The sequence below is a fragment of the Hippopotamus amphibius genome, chromosome 4 (assembly GCF_030028045.1).
Source record: "Hippopotamus amphibius kiboko isolate mHipAmp2 chromosome 4, mHipAmp2.hap2, whole genome shotgun sequence".
NCBI lineage: Eukaryota > Metazoa > Chordata > Mammalia > Artiodactyla > Hippopotamidae > Hippopotamus > Hippopotamus amphibius.
In genome coordinates this window covers 135,942,969-135,962,731 of record NC_080189.1, presented here as the reverse complement: position 1 = coordinate 135,962,731, position 19,763 = coordinate 135,942,969, and the positions used below count along the sequence as shown (strand labels likewise).

At 37.5% G+C, this 19,763-nt stretch overlaps 1 protein-coding gene across 3 annotated transcripts in view; it reads right to left on the bottom strand.

Annotated features, from left to right (window-relative positions):
* ODAD2 (outer dynein arm docking complex subunit 2) overlaps positions 1–19,763 on the bottom strand; it is a 178,720-nt gene that overhangs the window by 49,099 nt on the left and 109,858 nt on the right. For all 3 annotated transcript variants that reach the window (XM_057733900.1, XM_057733901.1, XM_057733902.1), the window contains 2 exons: positions 10,746–10,934; positions 9,282–9,503 (listed from right to left, as the gene is read on the bottom strand). In XM_057733900.1, the coding sequence (XP_057589883.1) occupies positions 9,282–9,503; positions 10,746–10,934 (411 nt within the window). The remainder of the gene's footprint in view (positions 1–9,281; positions 9,504–10,745; positions 10,935–19,763) is intronic.

Sequence of the window (19,763 nt, the reverse complement as noted above, 5' to 3'; positions counted from 1 at the left end):
CCACAACAACTGAATCCCATGTGCCTAGAGCTCATGCTCTGCAGCAAGAGAAGCCACTGCAATGAGAAGCCTGCGCACCTCAACAAAGAGTAGCCCCTGTTCGCTGCAACTAGAGAAAGCCCACATGCAGCAACAAACACCCAACACAGCCAAAAAAAAAAAAAAAAAAAAAAGAGAGAGAGAGAAGGGGAAAAGGAAAAGGAAAGTATTTGAAGAAATAATGGCTCAAAAATTTCCAATTTGATGAAAACTATAAGCCCACAGATCCAAGAAGCTCAACAAACCTCAAGCACAAGAAATATGAAGAAAATGGCACCAAGGACTTCCTAGGTGGTGCAGTGGTTAAGGATGTGCCTGCCAATGCAGGGGACACAGGTTTGATCCCTTCCCCAGGAAGATCCCACATGCCTTGGAGCAACTAAGCCCGTGAGTCACAACTATTGAGCCCATGTGCCACAACTACTGAAGCCCATGCACCTAGAGCCTGTGCTCCACAACAAGAGAGGCCACCACAATGAGGAGCCCACACACCACAATGAAGAGTATCCCCCACTCACAGCAACTAGAGAAAGCCCACGTGCAACAGTGAAGACCCAACACAGCCAATAAAATAAATACAAAAGTAAGAAGAAAACAGCACCAAAGCACATCATAATTAAGTTGCCCAAAATCAGTGAAAATAATAAAATTTAAAAAGCAGCCAAAGAAAAAAGACACAAGAAAAAAGTTCACATACAGGTGAACCAGCATAAAGATGACAGCAGATTCTCCTCAGAGACAATGCGAGTAAGAATAAAATGGGGCAACATGTTTAAAGTTCTGAAAGAAAAAAAAGTCAGTGTAAAATTCTACACCTAGCAAAAATATTTTTCAAAAACAAAGACAAAATAAAATCTTTTTTAGACATAACAAAAGCTGAAAGAATTTATCATCAACAGAAATGTACTATAAGAATTGTTAAAAGTCCTTTGGGCAGAAAAGAACAGGACATCAGATGAAAATCTGCACTACAGAAAAGAATAAACAGTACTTTTTCCTGTTGATTTAAATCTCTGTAAAGGATCACTATTTACAGCCAAAAATAAGAACAATGTATTGTAGATTTTATAACATATGTAGGAGTCAAGTACATGGCAACAATAGCACAAAAGCTGAGAGGCTGGAAATGGAAGTGTGTTGTATGATTCTTAAACTATATGTTTCTACATATGCTATAACTTGAAAGTACGCTGCTGCACTGAATTAAATAAATATGTATACTGCAAAGCCTAAATAAAGCAGCCACTAAAATACACAAAGAATGGTAACGAATAAGGTAACAAAAGAGATAAAATGGAATAATAAAAAATTTAATTAACCCAAGGTGAGACAGAAGAAAAGAAAGAATAGATGGGGAAAATAGAAAACAAATGAGATGATATATTTAAAGCCAATCATGTCAGTAGCACAGTAAATGTAAATAGTATGTCTCCCCTCATAGTTCCCCCCAAAGGCAGAGGTTGTGATTTGAATGAAAAAGCAAGCCCCAACTACATGCTGCCTGTAAATAAGCACTTTAAATAAAGATATACAAACAGGTACAGGGATACAAAAAACTATAGAATTTAGCATGCTGATACTAACCAAAGAAAAAGTAGTAGGGTTTCTATTAGTGGCAGAAAAGGTAGATTCCAAAACAAAGAATAGGACCAGGGATAAAGAGCATGTCATGGTGATAAAGGGTCACTGAGAGGACATATGATTCCTAAACATTTATGCACCTAATGCATAATATGCAGCTTCAAAATATGTGAAGGAAAAAAACTGATAGAACTGCAAGTAGAAATCGGCAGATCCGCAATAACTGACAGACCAAGTAATCATAAAATCAATAAAGATGTAGAATACCTGAACAACAAACAGTATTAACCAAATTGACTTTATTAAACTTTATAGGACACTTTACCCCCACCACATCAGAATACTCATTTTTTTCAAAAGTGCACATGAAACATTGACAAGATAAACCATGTTCTGGGTCACAGAACAAGTATCAAATGTTTTAAAAATACTCAATTAATACAATATGTGTTATCTGACTACTGTGGAATTTAATTATAAATCAATAACAGAAAGGCCACTGGAAAATCCTCAAATATTTGGAAACTAAATATCACACCTCTAAATAATCCATGGGTCAAAGAGGAAATCAAAAGGGAAATTAGAAAGTATTTTTTAAAGATTTTCTCTATGTGGACCATTTTTAAAGACATTATTGAATTTGTTACAATATTGCTTCTGTTTTATGTTTTGTTTTTTTGGCTATGAGGCATGTGGGATTTTAACTCCCCCACCAGGGATTGAACCTGCATCCTCTGCATTGGAAGGCAAAGTCTTAACCACTGGATGGTTAGGGAAGTGCCTAGAAAGTATTTTCAACTTAATAAAAATGCAAACACAATTTATCAAAATTTCTGGGATGCAGTATTAGAGGAAAATTTGGACAACTAAACACATTTATTAGAAAACAATAAAGGTATCAAACCAATTACCTTAGTTTCCACTTTAAGAAACTAGACAAAGAAGAGAAAATGAAACCCCAAAGTAATCAGAAGAGAGGAAATAATAAAGATCACAAAGGAAATCAATGAAATAAAAAGCAATAGAGGAAAATCAATGAAACAAAACTGGTTGTTTGAGAAAATCAATAAAGTTGATAGACCTCTAGCCAGATTGATTAGGATAAAAAAGAAGACAAAAAGTACCAATATCAGGAATGAAAGTAGTGCCATAACTATAGATTCTATACATATTAAAAGGATAAGAGAATATTTTAAACAATTTCAGGCCAATATATTTGACAATTTAGATGAAATGAACTAATTCCTTGAAAGACACAAGATATCGGAGCTCACGCAAGAAGAAATGAATAACCTGAACAGCCGAAATTGATTAAGGAAATTGGATTTATAGTTTTAAAACTTACAAAATTGAAAACTTTAGGTCCAGATGGATTTACTTGTGAATTCTATGAAACATTTAAGGAAGAAATAATACCAGGGCTATAAAACTCTTCAGGAAAATTGAATAGGAAGGAATACTTCCCAACTCATTCACGAAGCCAGCATTACCTGACAGCAAAACAAAGAAAGACATTATAAGAAAAAAAAACTGCTATAAAAATGAATAGAGATGCAAGACTCTAAGCAACATTTCAGCAAATTAAGTTCAACAATGTATGAACAGGATAAAACATCATGACAGAGTGGGTTTACCTCAAGAATGCTGGGTTGATTTAACATTTGAAAACGAATATGATTCTCTGTAATAACAAACTAAAAAAGAAAAATCATAAGATGATAGCAATAGATACAGAAAAAAGCACTTGACAAAACCAGCATCTATTCCTGATAAAAAAAAATTCTCATCAAAATAGTAATAGAAGAGAACTTCCCTAACCTGATAAAGGTTACCCATGAAAGACCTACTGCTAACATTACACTTCCTGGTGAGAGACTGAATGCATTACCCTAAGATAAAGAATAAGACTAAGACATCTGGTCTTACTGCTTCTTCCTAACACTGTACAGAGTTTCTGGCCAATGCAATCAGGAAAGAAAGACAAATAAAAGCACCCAAGCTGGAAAAGAAGAGTCTTTCTTTACAGATGACATGATTGTTTATGTGAGAGATTGGCAAATCACAATCTTTTTTTGTATGGCTTACAGAATGAAGAGTGGCTTCTGCATTTTTGTTTGGTGGTAAATAATAATAAAAAAAACAGCAATAAAAGAAAGAAGAATCTGCAACATAGACTATATGCCACCCATAAAGCCTAAAATATTTAGTATCTGATCTTTTAGAGAAAAAGTTTTCCTACCCCTGGTCTATGTAGAAAATATGATAGAATGTCCAAAAACCTACTAGAGCAAATAAATGAGTTTACAAGCAAGGTTGTAGAATACAAGATTAATATACAAAATCAATCACATTTCTATGATAGCATATCATCGAGTGAACTATCCCTAGCACTCCAGGGAATATCTGAAATGTGAGGGAAGTACTCAAACCATAAAGTGACATAAAGAGTTTTAATTCACCAAAAATATTACAGTTCAAACATTATGTAGACCTGCATGTGGACAATGAGACTTCCTGAGTGACCTCAGTACCTAAAGGCCATTTACTTGACTCAAAAGCATTAGTGATATTTTTCTTTCCCTGCACCAGGCTTCAAAGACCAAGGGGTGTGTTAGTTTCTCGGTTCATCTTCCAGTACTGTGGATGCCACTATGCGCACTGAGTCTGGGAACAGCCAAGACGACCCTTTTAGCTCTACTCGAATTGAAATACTCTTGCCTCACTCCACCACTGCTGAACCTACTCCAGGTTGCATTTTCTACAGTCTGTTCAATTTCCTGCCTTCCAGAAAGTTATGGTAGTTTTTACCTGCCTGGTATAGACATTTGCAAAAACAAACCCAGTGTCACCACAGGGAAGGGACTTCCATGCCTCTTAAAGGTGCTCACCATCTTTCCATTCGATCACTTTTTCTGTCTTAGGAAAGGGCTTGTCTTGCTCAGTTTTTCTGCAACTTCCGCTCTTTCTATCACTTTCCTGGGTTATAGTTTTGTTATACTTAGCAAATGACTTTGGTGTATATCCTAGATGTCTCATGTTTCTGATACAGTCTGCCTCCATGTTCACAAGGTTTGGTAATGACACAGACCCTGGGCTGATACTTTGGAGAAGGAAGTCTGTGTGAAATCATAAAGAGGGTAAGAACGGGGTTACTCCCATCCCATTGTATCCATCAGAGCAGGGGATTTATTAGTTCCTATAGAAGACATTCTTACCTGGAGAAGCTCTGCCACAAGGATTATCTTTCATCATAACTGAATTAGGAAATCCTTGTTGACTGCTGCACAGTGTTTAAAGACAAACCTTTTGGAAACCTGTTCTTCCTTTAGCTTCTGGAACTCCTGGTTAACCTGCTGACTTCCTGAGTTTGCTTTTATAGCTCTGCTTCCTGGTTTACATGTAGACATTTCCCAGGCTTCTCTAAACTCTCTGCCAAAAACATCTTATCCACACTCATTTGGCTTAATACCTCTCCAGTGATACTTCCCACATCTTCCCTCTGTCCTGTCTCTAGTCTATGCTGATGAATAAGAAAACCACTGAGAAGTTGAAATGTGGCCAGTCCAAATTAAGATGTATCATAAGTGTAAAAACACACACCAGATTTTGAAGATTTAGTACCAAAAAAGATAATGTAAAATATTAGTTTATTATATTGATTGTATGTTGAAATAATATCACGGGTATACTGGGTTAAATGAAATATATTACTAAAATTAATTTTACCTGTTTCTTTATCTTTTCTTATATTTGGGCTACTAGAGAATGTAATATTACATATGTGGCTCGCATTACATTTCCACTGGGTAGCATTGCTCTAAACCTAAAATTCAAACTGACTGTTTGAATGGAACACATTAGAAACTGAATTCAATCTATTCCAGACCCTCAAGCCTGTTCCTTTGCTGTTGCTACAGAATAAACAGCAGTTGGTATGAGACAGATACATTGCATCATGTCAGCTGCTACTGTTGAGGAAATTGTACAGGGAAAGAGCTAACTTTAGAATAAATTACTTATGAACAGGGTGACACGATGACTCTGGTAATTGTTAAAGAACCTGTCCACATTGCTCATGAGCAACTGCTGCAGGAACGTTTGCAGGACTAGGAAATAACTCTATACAGCCATCCCTCAGTGTCCAAGGGGGATGGGTTCCAGGACCCCACAGATACCAAAATCCATGGATGCTCAAGTCCCTTATATAAAATGATGTAATAGTTACATATAACCTATACACATTGTCCTGTGTACTTTTTAAAAAAAAATTTATTTTATTGAGGTATAGTTGATTTACAATATTATATTAGTTTCAGATGTACAACACAGTGATTCACAATTTTTAAAGATTAGACTCCATTATAGTCATTATAAAATATTGGCCATATTCCCTGTGCTGTACAATATATCCTTGTAGCTTATTAATTTTATACACAGTAGTTTGTCCTTTTTAGCCCCCACCTCTATCTTGCCCCTCGCCCCTTCCTTCTCCCCTCCACTAACCACTAGTTTGTTCTCTCTTGTCTGTGAGTCTGGTTCTTTTTTGTTACATTCACTAGTTTGTTGCATTTTTCAGATACCATATATAAGTGATAATATATAGTATTTGTCTTTCTCTGACTTATTTCACTTAGTATTATGCCCTCCAGATCCGTCCATGTTGCCGCAAATGGCAGATTTTCATTCTTTTTTTTTATGGCTGAGTAATATTCCATTGCATATATGTACCACATCCTTTTTATCCCTTCATCTGTTGTTGGACATTTAGGTTGCTTCCACATCTTGGCAATTGTAAATAATACTGCTGTGAACATTGAGGTGTATGTACCTTTTCAAATTAGCATTTTCATTTTCTTCATATATATACCCAGGAGCGGAATTGCTAGGTAATATGGTAGTTCTATTTTTAGTTTTCTGAGTAAACTCCATACTGTTTTTCATAGTAGCTGCACCGATTTACACTCCCACCAATAGTGTAGGAGGGTTCCATTTTCTCCACACCCTCTCAAGCATTTGTTGTTTGTAGACTTTTTGATGTGGCCATTCTGACAGGTGTGATGTGAAGTGATATCTCATTGTGATTTTGATTTGCTTTTCTCTGATAATTAATGATGTTGAGCATCTTTTCAAATGCCTGTTGGCCATTTGTGTGTCTTTAAATCATCTCTAGGTTATTTACAGTACCTAATACAATGTTAATGCTGTGTAAATAGTTGTAAATACAATGTAAATGCTATGTAAATACAATGTAAACACTATGTAAATAGTTGTAAATATAATGTAAATGCTATGTAAATAGTTGCCAGCACATGTGGCAAATTCCAGTTTTGCTTTTTGCAACTCACTGGAATTTTTTTTTCTGAATATTTTTGATCTGTTGATTGAATCTGTATTAGTGGAACCTACAGATGTGGAACCCACCAATACGAAGGGCCGACTATAAGCATTTGACTAGAAAGGTGCTGTGGCATTTAGGAACAAAAACAGTCAGGGATTTGCCAAAATAGTGGGTCAAGTTCACATGCATTTGAAGTCAGAAATGTTAGCAGTTACACAACGTGACATATTCACTGCAGGTACCTTAACCTCCCTGATGTACCACGTATGCTCTTGCATTGCCTTGGCTGATGGAATCTGCCTTTTCACCGCTTGAAACCTGGAGTTGTTTTTGACTTAGCACTTTCCTTTCTTCCCCATATCCAAGCAACTACAAAACCCCACTGGATTCTACCAACACCCAGTACACTACATCCACATTTTTTTCCTTTTTAAAACCAAAGAAGGGAGACACAGGTCCTCATGCTTCCCCTATAGCCACATAAGGAAGAGTCCACCGTAAAGCCAGCCCCTATATCATGACAGAGCAGCCTACGATAAAGTTATAAGAATTGGTTCTTTACACTTATCCTTTGGTAGAAATAGCAGGTAGTTGGGAATGCAGATGGATGAGACACAGGGGCCCTCAAGGTGCCCTTAGATGACCCATGAAAGAGAATCAAGGGCAACAAACCCAACTTTCTTTGTTTTTCTCTATCCTGTCGCCTCATCCTAATCACTTTTATTGCTTTATTTTTTTAATTTATATAAGCTGTGTGGGTGGGTGAACACAGTTTCAACACTTTTGACAGCAGAATACAATTCACAAATGATTTTGGATTACCTATTGACTTGTATTAGAAGAAATAATTTAGAGTTGCATATATACCTGGCATATATGTCAATTGAGTGGTAACATATAAACCTTATTAAACTTGAAAACTTTCTGAGTAGTCTAGAAATTCTCTTCTTAAAGAAATTCTCCTCTTAAGCTGGCAATTGTCTAAGCATGTTATATGTCAGACACTTTGCCAGGCTATTTAACTTTTACAGTTTTATTTTTTTTAAAAAGTCTTTAGGTTGTGCATATTAGATTGTCCTTGTTCAATAATAGGATGTATAATTTTAACTTAGAAAATCATCTTTTTTGAAGTGTGAACATAATCACATAGAAGTGATGGCATTTGTACCATTCTTTAGCAACCTGAAGTTAACATTCCACTATATTTTTTATAATTAACTTTAAAAAATTAGTGCTTTGTTTAAAAGGTGCCTTTTATGCCAGTTTTTTTGCTTGAAGAAATTAGTATGGCCTAACTTATGTGCTGTAAAAAAGCATTTATAATGGAAAAGTTACACATTTAAATGTAAATTGGGTTTAATTTCAGAAAAATTAACATCATATTCTTCAGCTATAATAGGTATAAAGGATAAATTAAAATAATCACCTAAAAAATTACCAGTTGGCATTCTAAGAGTCTTATTCCTCTGAAGGTGTTTCATATTCAGAATATATAAGTTTGACAAGATATGATTAACTGAAGATTTTATTAGCTTTTGCCTAAAAGATCAAGCTAACTTTGGGCATACATTTCAAAATGTAAATGCATCTGGCTGCCACAGACTCCAAATTGAGGTCATAGACAGTAAAATTATATTGTACAAGGAAACAGGCTATAGAAAAGAACTAGAATTTGAAATCAATTTTTCCTAATACTTGTAAGCTGTTCATGTACTCTTAAGAATTTTCATGTTTATTGTCATCAAAATATTCTACTCAGAAGCTCTAGGTGGTCTCCAGTGTATAGATACATCAAAGTCTACGTGCAGAAACTTCCCTACCTGGATATTAGTTGAAGAAAATTTGATGCACAGATTTTTTTTTTTTTTTTTTGAAAAGAAGCATGTCTTTGAATTCGTCCTTTGCTTATGGTCAACACTGGCAAGACTGTCTAGCTGCTGTTTGATAGCTCCTTTGCTGTGTAGTTGGTGCCTATATTTCATTATTTAAGTGCTAAAAGTCAATAAATTATTGAACAGAATTAATGAATACCGCTGGTTGTTCATGCACTATACATTTTCTTTAATCTAATTCAAGTTATGGAACGAGTACTTATTTAACTGAGCACATTGTATAGTCTTTGATGCACAAAAATTCTATCTCCACGCAACTTTTCGGCGGTACAAACCATGGTAACGATAACACACGGCTCATTTGCAGCCACAACGCAACAAGCGGGCAGTTTTGTGTGTTCAAATACCCCTTTCAGTAAAACATCCCTTAAGCTTCTTTCCAACCTACATTGACCTGACTTGGACTAAACCACAAAGTTGAGCAACAGTACCTTCACCGCACCATTCTCGTGCATGGTGATGCAGTTATCGGCGTCTTCTGAGAGCTGGTACAAGGCTTGGGCTGTCGCTCTGTGCACGTTGGTGTCGTTTGATTTCAGGTACCGCACTAACGGAGCCACTGCCTTGTGCTCGCCGAAGGCCACTCTGTTTCTGCCCCACATACAGCAGCGTGAAATAGCTTCTGCTAGGTGACACCTCAGCTTATCATTATTCTGCCCAAGGAAAACGAATTGCAATATGTGCATGGTAACGACCCTGTGATGCTTATACTCTAGATGTTCATCACCCACTGGCTACTGAGGTGGTCTTTTAATGGGAACTAGTATTTTTGTGGGTCACCAATGGATCAAGGGTCAATCCTGCATTTTCTTTCCATGAACTGAATGGAGTACATGCAGGCAAAGGTGATCAGATGTCTGGCATTAGTTATTTGCTTAAGGCTCAATTTCCTTCTAAGTCTACCCGCAACACAGAGTTACAGATCAGCAAGTGGTTGAGTAATAAAAATAGTTAAGGAAAATTGGACATCCTTAAGGGAGCCTGCCAGATAACTGGGATATGTGGATGAATTCTACTCCTTCACTTAGGAATACTTCCCCATCAGTAACACACCTTGGCTCCCGAGAGAGAGAAGATAATGCAGCTAGCAAGGATAGGCTTTGAATCTGCCCTTTTCCTTTCTCTATTGTTTATGCAGACGGCATCCTTCTTTTTGGATGTAATTACCTCACGTAGGTTTAATACAACTGAATAAAGCTATAATTTTCCGATTATTATTTGTACTGCTCTCTTGATTCAGGGCACAACTTGGTGTCCTTAACTGAAACTGGCAGATATTCTTAGGAATTCAGTGTTAGACTGGCCCGAAAGCCTTCTAGACCAAGCAGGCTTGGTCTAGAATTTCTGCTCCACGACTTTTCTGCCAAGTGGTAGTCCAAGCTACGCTCAAATACCTCTGGTCGCGGTGAGGTCATCATCTCTCAAGGCTGCTTGTTCCATCTGGAACAGCTCTGGGTAAACAATACAGTGATAGCCAAAATCTCCTAGCTCAAGAATGCCGTCGACCCCAGCTTGCTAAGCTGGGAGAGGAGCGTTTAACTTCTAAAGCTGGCACGAACAGTGATCTGAAGGCTCAGAATCATGATGATGCTGATGATAGCTAACACGTCTACAACAGCATTTGTATTTTCCACCACTTTGCTTGTCAGTGATAAATGAAAAATAGCCTCTGTTTTACAAGGATTCCGCATATCAACATTTTGCAGTTTGAAATATACTTTGACATTTATTAGTCTCAGAGAAATGAAATGAATTCACTAAAATCTCATACCTCACATGTGATGGTTATTAAACTCGAATCCAGGTCCCTGGATTTTTAACCTCATTGTTTTTGCTACTACATCATGATATCTTATGACAACATGCATTTTGAAATAAAAAGATGTGTTACTTACTGTATTTGCTAGTTTGGACAACAAAGGGACAACTCCATGATCTGTGATGACAGCTAAATTTTCTTGATCTTTTGCTATATTGGTAATAGTGGCACATACACTCGCCAAAACTTCCTTATTATCTGATTTCAGTAAATTGACAACAAGTTCCAAACCACCAACAAAGGAACGAACCATCTCTCCAGCATCCTACGTAAAGATAAAAATAAAAATCATATCAAAAATAAACCTATATGTCGCATTTTTTAAAAAAGCACAAAATAATGATAATGCTGTGAGGTATATCTTTGGTGTGAGAAAAGTTCAGTTTAATTTATATTACTATATGTTATATAATTCTTATGGATGTATGTATAACATACACAGAGACAGTTCAGTTTCAACAAATGTGTATTGAACAACTATTATGTGAGAGTCACTGTGATAACTACTGGGGATATAGAAGTTAACAAAACACAATTGAGCCTTATTATCTGCAGTAGTTGTGTTCTATTAAATCATCACAGAAATGGAATTAGCTAATACTGAACCACTGCCCCTAGGGGAGATACAGCATTAGCTTCCTGCAAGCCTCTGGTCACACTGTCATCAACTGATCAAAATAGAACCTTGTTTTATGTGTGTTTCTGTTTAAGGACATCTCATTTCATATATGTTAATTCATTAACATTGAACCCACGGACAACACACTATAACTCATGCCTGAATGAAGCTTATCTAACACACGTATTTTCTCCGTAAGGCACATCACAGCCTTCTTGCACTTAGGAACACTAGACAGCACTTCAGTACTATGCACGGGGGCCATTTTCAACAGTGAAACCAACAAAAACCACAAAAATGTGGAAAACATGGCACTAAGTAGACAGCACGATGGAGGCTTATTGATGGTCCAAGAGCTGAAACAAGAGGGTAGAGCATCAGCTTGCTCAGCCTCCGATGAGAGTGTGCGCCGGGCAACTTAAAATTTTCACTTTTCTGTGCATGTCCAGGAATGACTGAGAAAGTGCCCTGAGTGTTGATTTGGGAGTTACAAAAATGTGAGTAAGTAGGTAAATCCCCAAACAGAATCTGTGAATAACATGGACTCACTGTGAATACTCTTTTGCCACCATGTTGCTACAATCTAGTGGGGAAGATGGGAATTGAGAAGCTACAGTAGAATGAGTAGGGTTAATGGTGAAGAAGTAAAAACACTGCAGATACATGCGACAGGGGACTCTTGGCTGGTGTAAAGGTTCACGGATTGCCTCTCCACCACGATGCTTGCCAGCCAAGACCTCGGGGGTAAAGGGGAGTCTGCGTGAGGAACTGAGAGTGGGAAACAAGGTAGCTTTTTTCTAGGTCAGGATGGTTAGAGCACAGAATAGGAAAGGGAGAATGGCAGACGATGAGACTTGCTTCAGTGGCATTTGAAAGCCACTGGGGAGGCTTAACTGTGTGTGGGGAAGTGGGAGAGGGGATTTTCTCCATTTTGTATCATGGAAGGTCCCTCAGGGTTGGGGCAGAGAATGGTGTTGGGAACTCAGGCTGTTTCACAAGTTCAGGTAAGCGGTGGTGGTAGTTTGGTTGAGGTGATGGTCCAGGCCTGGAGAGAAGGGTGTGGCCTTGTGAGGATTAACTGGAGAAGATAAGGACGGGTGATTTGGTTCCTGCATTTCTGACTTGATCTAGTGGCGTTGGTAATGTTGGGAAGGTGGGGTTTGGTTTTGTTTTCTTGGTGTGGGAAAGGATGGTCTTAGGTAAGAGGACTTAATTTCAAAGAAGTACCCACAAGACATTTAAGTGGAGAGATCCACTTGAGGAGTCGGCTGGATTTGTGGGTTTGAAGCTCAGGAAAGAAGAGCAGGCGGGAGGTGGAGGTCTGGAAGTCATTGGCATGAAGACTGTAACTGAAGGAAGAGTGAGAAAGAGCAGGCTTTCCATCCTGTTGTTGCAGGTGCGCACAGAGGAAAAGAATTCGTCAGAGGAACCTAGAGAAGGTGGTTGAACAGAAATCCCTGATGTTTGGCAGTGGCTCTGTGATGTCCACCAATTACTTGGCTCCATGGTTTTCTCAAATAACAGAGATTCACATCTTTTGAGTGCCAAATATATCAGGCACTTTGTGCATAAATTATCTCAAACTTCCAAATAACCATGCAAAGTAGATACTATTTTTCCATTTTTGATTTTAAAAACTGAGGCTCAAAGCTGTTGAACCTCATAAACTAGACTGTATCACTCGTGAAGGCAGGGGCCATGTCTCAGTAAACTCAATGATCTTTATAAATCACGAATCTGACCACCTCATCCCCATACCTCCCAATCCTTCCATAGCTCCCCCACCCTTAGGCTAAATCCCCACATGCTTCACAGCCCTTCATGGTGCACCCTGGGTTCCCTGCCTCACCTTCCCTAACTTGATCCCCCTTCTCCAGCCCCCCACACACCCCAAGCCACTGCCTCCCCACAGGAGCTATTCATCAGAATCCTGGAACATTCTCTGAGAATGTACTTCAGTAAGCCTGGGGTGGGGCCTATTAAAAATAACCTGAGCTTCAGCCAGTATTGGAAGCACTGCTTAAGCATTAGTCCCTCGTTTCGCATCCTCAGATGTGCTGTCTGCCCATCGCCATGCCTTTGCACTTGCCCTTTCGTCTGCTTTCCTATTGGCTTGGGAATTCTTACACATCCTCAGCTACTAGTTAATGCGCCATTTTCTTCGGAAAGCCTTTCCTGAACCTCAAGTCTGGGTTAAGCTGCTCCTCCTATAATACCTGGTTCTTCTCTGTTTATAATAGCAATTATCACTGTATGCAGTAGTAGCTTATCTGTTTGCCTTTGACCTTGAACTGTAAATTCCAGGAGGGCGGGGACTCTGTCTGTCTAGCTCACCCTTATATGTCCAGTGCCTAAGCCAGTTTCTAGCAGTGAGTACATGCTCAATTAGCATTTACTGAATTTGATTACATGCAAACTTGCAGCTATGAAAGGAAAATTTTCATCGAGGGCATAACTAACCAAACTAAGCTTCAAGGAAATGGTGAAGGAAGGGCCTAAGGCAGGTTCTTTCCAAGTTTAAGGGCAAAGCATCTTTGTCCACAGCATGTTGCCTCTCCTGATTGCTATGGGAGAGAGTATCAGCAATATCGGTGGCCTTATTCTCAACGTCAAATTTAAATATAATTTCTCATAGTTAGGACACACTTCCTAATTCTAATGTATCAGTAAAATTATTTTGAGAATATTTAATTGCCATTTTTTCTAAAATTCTACAACACAGTTTCTTAAGTAATACAAAAGAAATGATCTTACTTTCAAATGTTTTCTACATTGTCATTTTATTACAGTTTTATGCATTAGGATGCAATCAAATCAAAAGATTATAGGTGTGAATTTATTGACCTTCAGCCAAGTATCCAACTTAATTTAATCCAAATTACACTTTGAGGTAGTTCTTAGTAGTGGTAGTTGTAGAAATATTTCCATGTTATAGATGAGAAAAACCTCAGAGAAATGAATTAATATGTGAAAAGAAAAATGAAAAGGACAGAAGTGGGATTTGACTCCAGGTCTGCCCAACCTCAAAGCCAGTCTACGATATGGCGATTATGTGAATTGCAATAACATACTTGGTCCAATGAGGTCGTGCACTTATAAATTCAAAAGTAAAAACAATGGCTATCAGAATTTCAGGGAATTTCAAATGCGTAGCCCCGAAGCTCAACTTTTCTAAATGATGTTGTATGCATCAATAATCTAATAAGTTTGTCAATTACATAACTCTCTAACAATTTCTTCTTCAAGAAAAAACTGGAGGAATTCCTGAAAGATGATGGTAGCATAGTTTTTGAATTTCCCTATGGAAACAGAGCAAGTACTAAAGCAAAACAAAAACAGGACAACACATACAACAATATTCGGTGACTAGATATCTACACCAACCCAAATACAAGCAGATCAGGACAAGCTACCAGCCACTACAAAGCCCACATGCTCTAAGAAACTCTTAAATTTGTAGAAGGAAGGCAGAGGGAACCCAATCTGCCATTAAGTCTCATTGGAAAACTCAGGAACAGCAACAGAAGCTGGGAACTGACTTTTTAGGCTGATGGATGGATAACACTAAAATGACACCAGGTATGGTGGTGCTAGAATGTCCTGTAGGTCTGAGTCTCATGAATTCTTAAAACTGAAGCCCTCTCATAGGACAAAAGTAGCACTGAGGAGAAACTACTGGGGTTGCATCCTAATTGAGCAAGGCAAGGACAATGGGAAGACAAGATGAGAAAGTCCAGATAAAAAGAGGGGAAGGGAGCACAGAAGTCTGAACCTACTCTCCATCACTGTGGAAATAGCAGAAATGGCATCTTAAGAACCATGAAGTTAAAAATGCTACCCTGGCTCACATCTCTCTCCTCAAAGACCATGAAAACTCATTTCACTTAAAAATGAGCAATATAAAAAGACCACAGTCAATTTCTATATTGAGTTACTATAAGAAAAAAAATTAAAAAAAAAAAAGAAAATCATAGGAAGTATAATTAGAATTATTAAAGCTCAGGGACTTCCCTGATGGTGCAGTGGTTAAGAAACTGCCTGCCAATACAGGGAACATGGGTTCAATCCCTGGTCCAGGAAGATCGAACATGCAGCGGAGCAACAAAGCCCATGCACCACAACTACTGAGCCTGTGCTCTAGAGCCAATGCACCCAATAAATAAATAAATACATTTAAAAAAAGAATTATTAAAGCTTGTAAATTAGGTGACTAGTGAAAAACCATTTTTAAAGAGAAGTGAAATATCCATAAAAAGTTAGAAATAAAATAAAAATTCATTTTGGAAATAAGAGTAAACTAGAAGGAACACAAGAATGAATAAACAAAATGGGAAATATCTTTAAATAATTAGAAGATGTGAAAACTCCAAAATGATAGAAAACGAGCTAACAAAAACTTCCAGAGAACAAATAGGCAAAGAAGATCTAACATACAAGAGCCCCTAAGAAGGAAACAAAGCAATGCAAGACAGCAAAATTTTAAAAACTGTAATTCAAGAAAACTCTCTCCTGAAATAAATAAAACCTGAGAATCTATTGACAAGTCACTCAATATACCAGGGAAAACTGGCCCCAAATTGGCTAACATAAGGACATATGCTAGGACAACTGCTGGATTATAATAAAAAATAAAAAGATTCTTTGGTCTTCCAGGCAAAAAGACCAAGTCACTTCTAGGGAAAGTAATAAGCTATTATCCTTAGACTTCCAACAGCAATGGTTTATGCAGAGGGAAGGAGAGTAACATGTGTGAGCCACTCGGGAGAAAGTGTGAGGCAAGGTTCTAACTTCCAAAAGCTTGAGGCCAAAATGACCTTCAAGGAGAAAACCATCATAAACATGGACGACTTCAGGGAGTGATGCTAACACAGGCCCTTCCTGAGGCACTTGCTTAAGAATGAGTGTCAGACCTCCAAAAAGACTGGAAAGACGTTGACAAAAGGACAGCAGATTTCTTAAAATCCTTTATTGGCTTCACTGCCTTCAGGATCAGGTCTAGATGACATTCGCATATTTTCCCAACCTCTTATTTCCCATACTCTTTTTGCATAAACTATACTCTGGCCTCTAGGATTATTGCTGTTCCCTAAGTACCGTGTTCTTTTATATCTTCAACCAAGTTATTTTCTTTACCTGGAGTTTAGCCCTACCAAGCTACAAACTCTTACTGAGCTCTGAAAACTCTGACTTATCTTGTAATAGCAGCTTAAATAACAGCTCCTCCATGAAATTTCCCCCACTCCCCTTCTCAGTGTTGGTCACCCCCTCCCCTCCATATTCTTGTTGATAATTTTCTCCAAAAGCCCACTTTCTCATCCTCTCATGTTTGCCAAGTCTTTTTTCTATATATTCTTTTTGTATGTAATTTAATAAAAATGTGGCTATATTTTCACATAATAGAATTTTAATAAAGATAAAATCAAACAACCATATTTTAGATAGGATTTGTAATCAGTTTTAGGTTTTTTTAAATTAATTTTTATTGGACTATAGTTGCTTTACAATGTTGTGTTAGCTTCTGCACAGCAAAATGAATCAGCCAAGTCTTGACTTTGTTCGGTTGTCTAATTCTCACAGACAAGCATCAGGAAAGAGCAACTCTATCTCGGAGGCCAGAGCCTGTCCTGGAAGTCTCCTTCCCTCTCCAGTGATTTGCTTAGGGGTGGCCTAGATATGGCCCAATTATGACTAACGAGTTCTGAGATGATAACTCAGAACTCTTCTGGAAAAGTTTTCCTATTTATAACAACACTGAGAATGGCAGAACAGAAAGAGGACAAGAGCCTGGTCCTTAAAGACACTGTTGAGCTGCTGAATCTGATTTGCCTATTTAAAACCAAAGGCATCTATAGCTGTTTTTTTTTCATCATATCATAATGATTTCCTCATGGGTCCTTTCACCATTAACGCGTGAGTCCTTTGAGAGCAGAGACACCTGATCTTGTTCTTTGACCCTCACTTGGGATATTGTCCGGTGTGTCTCACTTAGAGGACTTTGAATAAATGTTTTTTGAATTATGAAAAAATGAAAGGAATAAGGGGACTATAACTTTGTGATACTTAACCACGGTCACAAAACAAACACTAAAAAGAAAAGTGCATTAGCCATGTAAGATGGAGTGTAAACGGGTCAGATCGCAAAGCCTCCCATCCTAGTGACCTCCTGATTCTCTCACTGCTTTATCAGCGGAGCCCATGAGCCACGGCACTGGGGCAGCTGGGGAGAACAACAAGAGTGATCACATCTGCCTCTGATCCAAGAGCACCCTGAGGTGTGTGGTAGGAGACCCAGCAAGCTGGTGTCAGCAGGGCTGTGCGCGCAGCTCACCGAGGTCTCGTAGTATTTATTATCTGTGGGACACTGAAGTGTTACACTCAAGCTTACAGGCCCCTCCAAAGTTTATTTGTTTTGAAGGTGAGACTTCTTTCCCTTTTTTTCTTTTCCTTTTTAAGTTTAAAGATTTTAGACACATGACTTCTTGCCTCACATAGTTTCTATGGAAAGGGAGACAGTATATTTGAGGATGGAAAAAGTGATTACTCTGCCAAAACTGTCTTTCACTAATGCTATGCGGCTGGGCAAATTCACCACATTTTCCACCTTCTCACACATCTTAAAAACTAGGCTTTGCCAGTTTCACCCTTGGTACAATATTGGTTATGGACAATTCAAATTTTCACCTGTAATGGAAAAACCTTTAATAATAATAATGATAATAGTAAAACAATAACAACAGCCTAATTTTTTGGCAGTTTACAAAGGACTTCCACATACATTGTCCCATCTGATGCTCACAGCTCTGCCTTAAGGAGACATGACATCCTCAGTTTATAGACAGGATGGCTAAAGGTTCATGCACCATGAGTGACAAAACTAAAAAGCAATGTTAGATCTCCTGATTTCTCCTCTAGCGTCTTTTCACTGCACACTGTGTGCTTGGACTTGGAAGTACCAACAGTTGAAGTTGTCACATTACAGTTAGTTTATTAATAGTCAGAAGAAGCTTCCCAATTTAGAGAGTTAATAATTCCAAAAGAGATGAAACTGTTTTGCCAATGACATTTCCTAAGACAGACAAAAACCATAATTGAAAAAGAGAATATGAAACACCTTCATACCACTATCAAAGCGTGAATGGTTGAATAAGTAGGAAAAGGTGTCAAGTTCAAATTAAACAAAATTAAGTCAAATACAGAAATAAGATGAAAATGTAAAGTATCAAAATACTTTTGGTTAAAATCCAACTAATAGGAAAATATTGAGACAGATTATTGTTCACAGATTAATGAAAAAAACAGGAAACTGGGTATTTGGCGCAGAGCAAGTAAACTAACAGGCTTGAAGTTCCCTCTTTTGCCTCCAGCAAGAAGAGCCGGCAGCTTTCTGATGAGGAGAGATGAACATAGTGCAACTTAAAGTCCATGCAGGTCAAGTGTAACGTGGCTGAAGACAAAGCTTTCGACCAGGAGGGCTGTAAAAACACTGCTCTATGCCATTCAGAGACTGTTCGATGCATAATATAATATTTGAAAGAGATTTTAAAATAGCACATTGCATATGAAAAATTTCAAAAATGCTACATTCACATTAGAATAGCATGTCAGAGACACTAAAGCTGAACAGGCAAATCTTGTGCTAGAGGTATATTCAATAAATTGCTTTTCAAATCTAAATACTATATACTCAAGGAAAACAGACAGTTTGTTTGGCTCAATCACATCAAGATCCTTGTCCTGTTCCTAGTAGTTAACAAGTCCTAGAGCTTAAAAAAAAAAAAAAAAAAATATATATATATATATATATATACACACACACATATACCCGATTTAGAATTGCCTTACACTTTCAAATGTAGTTCTTCAAAAATCAAAAGAAGATCAATTAGTATTCCTTTCCTTCTGAACTGAAGGAAAAATAAATTAATTGCAGGTAAAATAAATGATACAGTGGCTCACAGCTGATTTATGTAGCAGGAAATGTGTTAAACTTTGAGGGTGGTTTTATCCAGTTAATTCACAAGATAAACTTTTAAAAAATTTAATGGTTCTGATTTTTTTCTACTTCCTTAGCCTAACTTAAGATAATTTTTAAAAAAATCACAGTCAATTGTGATTTTTCCATTTTACTATGTCCTGTGTTGATTCTGCTTTAGATGCAGTATTCTTTTACTGAGGAGGTCTAAGTTGTGAAGCACCATTGTGTACTGATGCTTATGGAGGTAATTAAATGACATTCTTTACCAATGATGCATTTGAAAGAAGTTTATAGGTGCAAGGTGGTAAGCAAATGGAAGACATATTATAAAGTAGCTATTATATGTAATCTCCTGTGCATATACATATGCATATATATTTAGTTTAAAAATACATATATTTAGAATTTTTTTCCACTTGTAGTCGATAACCCACAGATTAAGATGGTTAAGATCCAATCAGTGAGTTATGTAGATCAGACCATTATCTTGACCGAAAAAA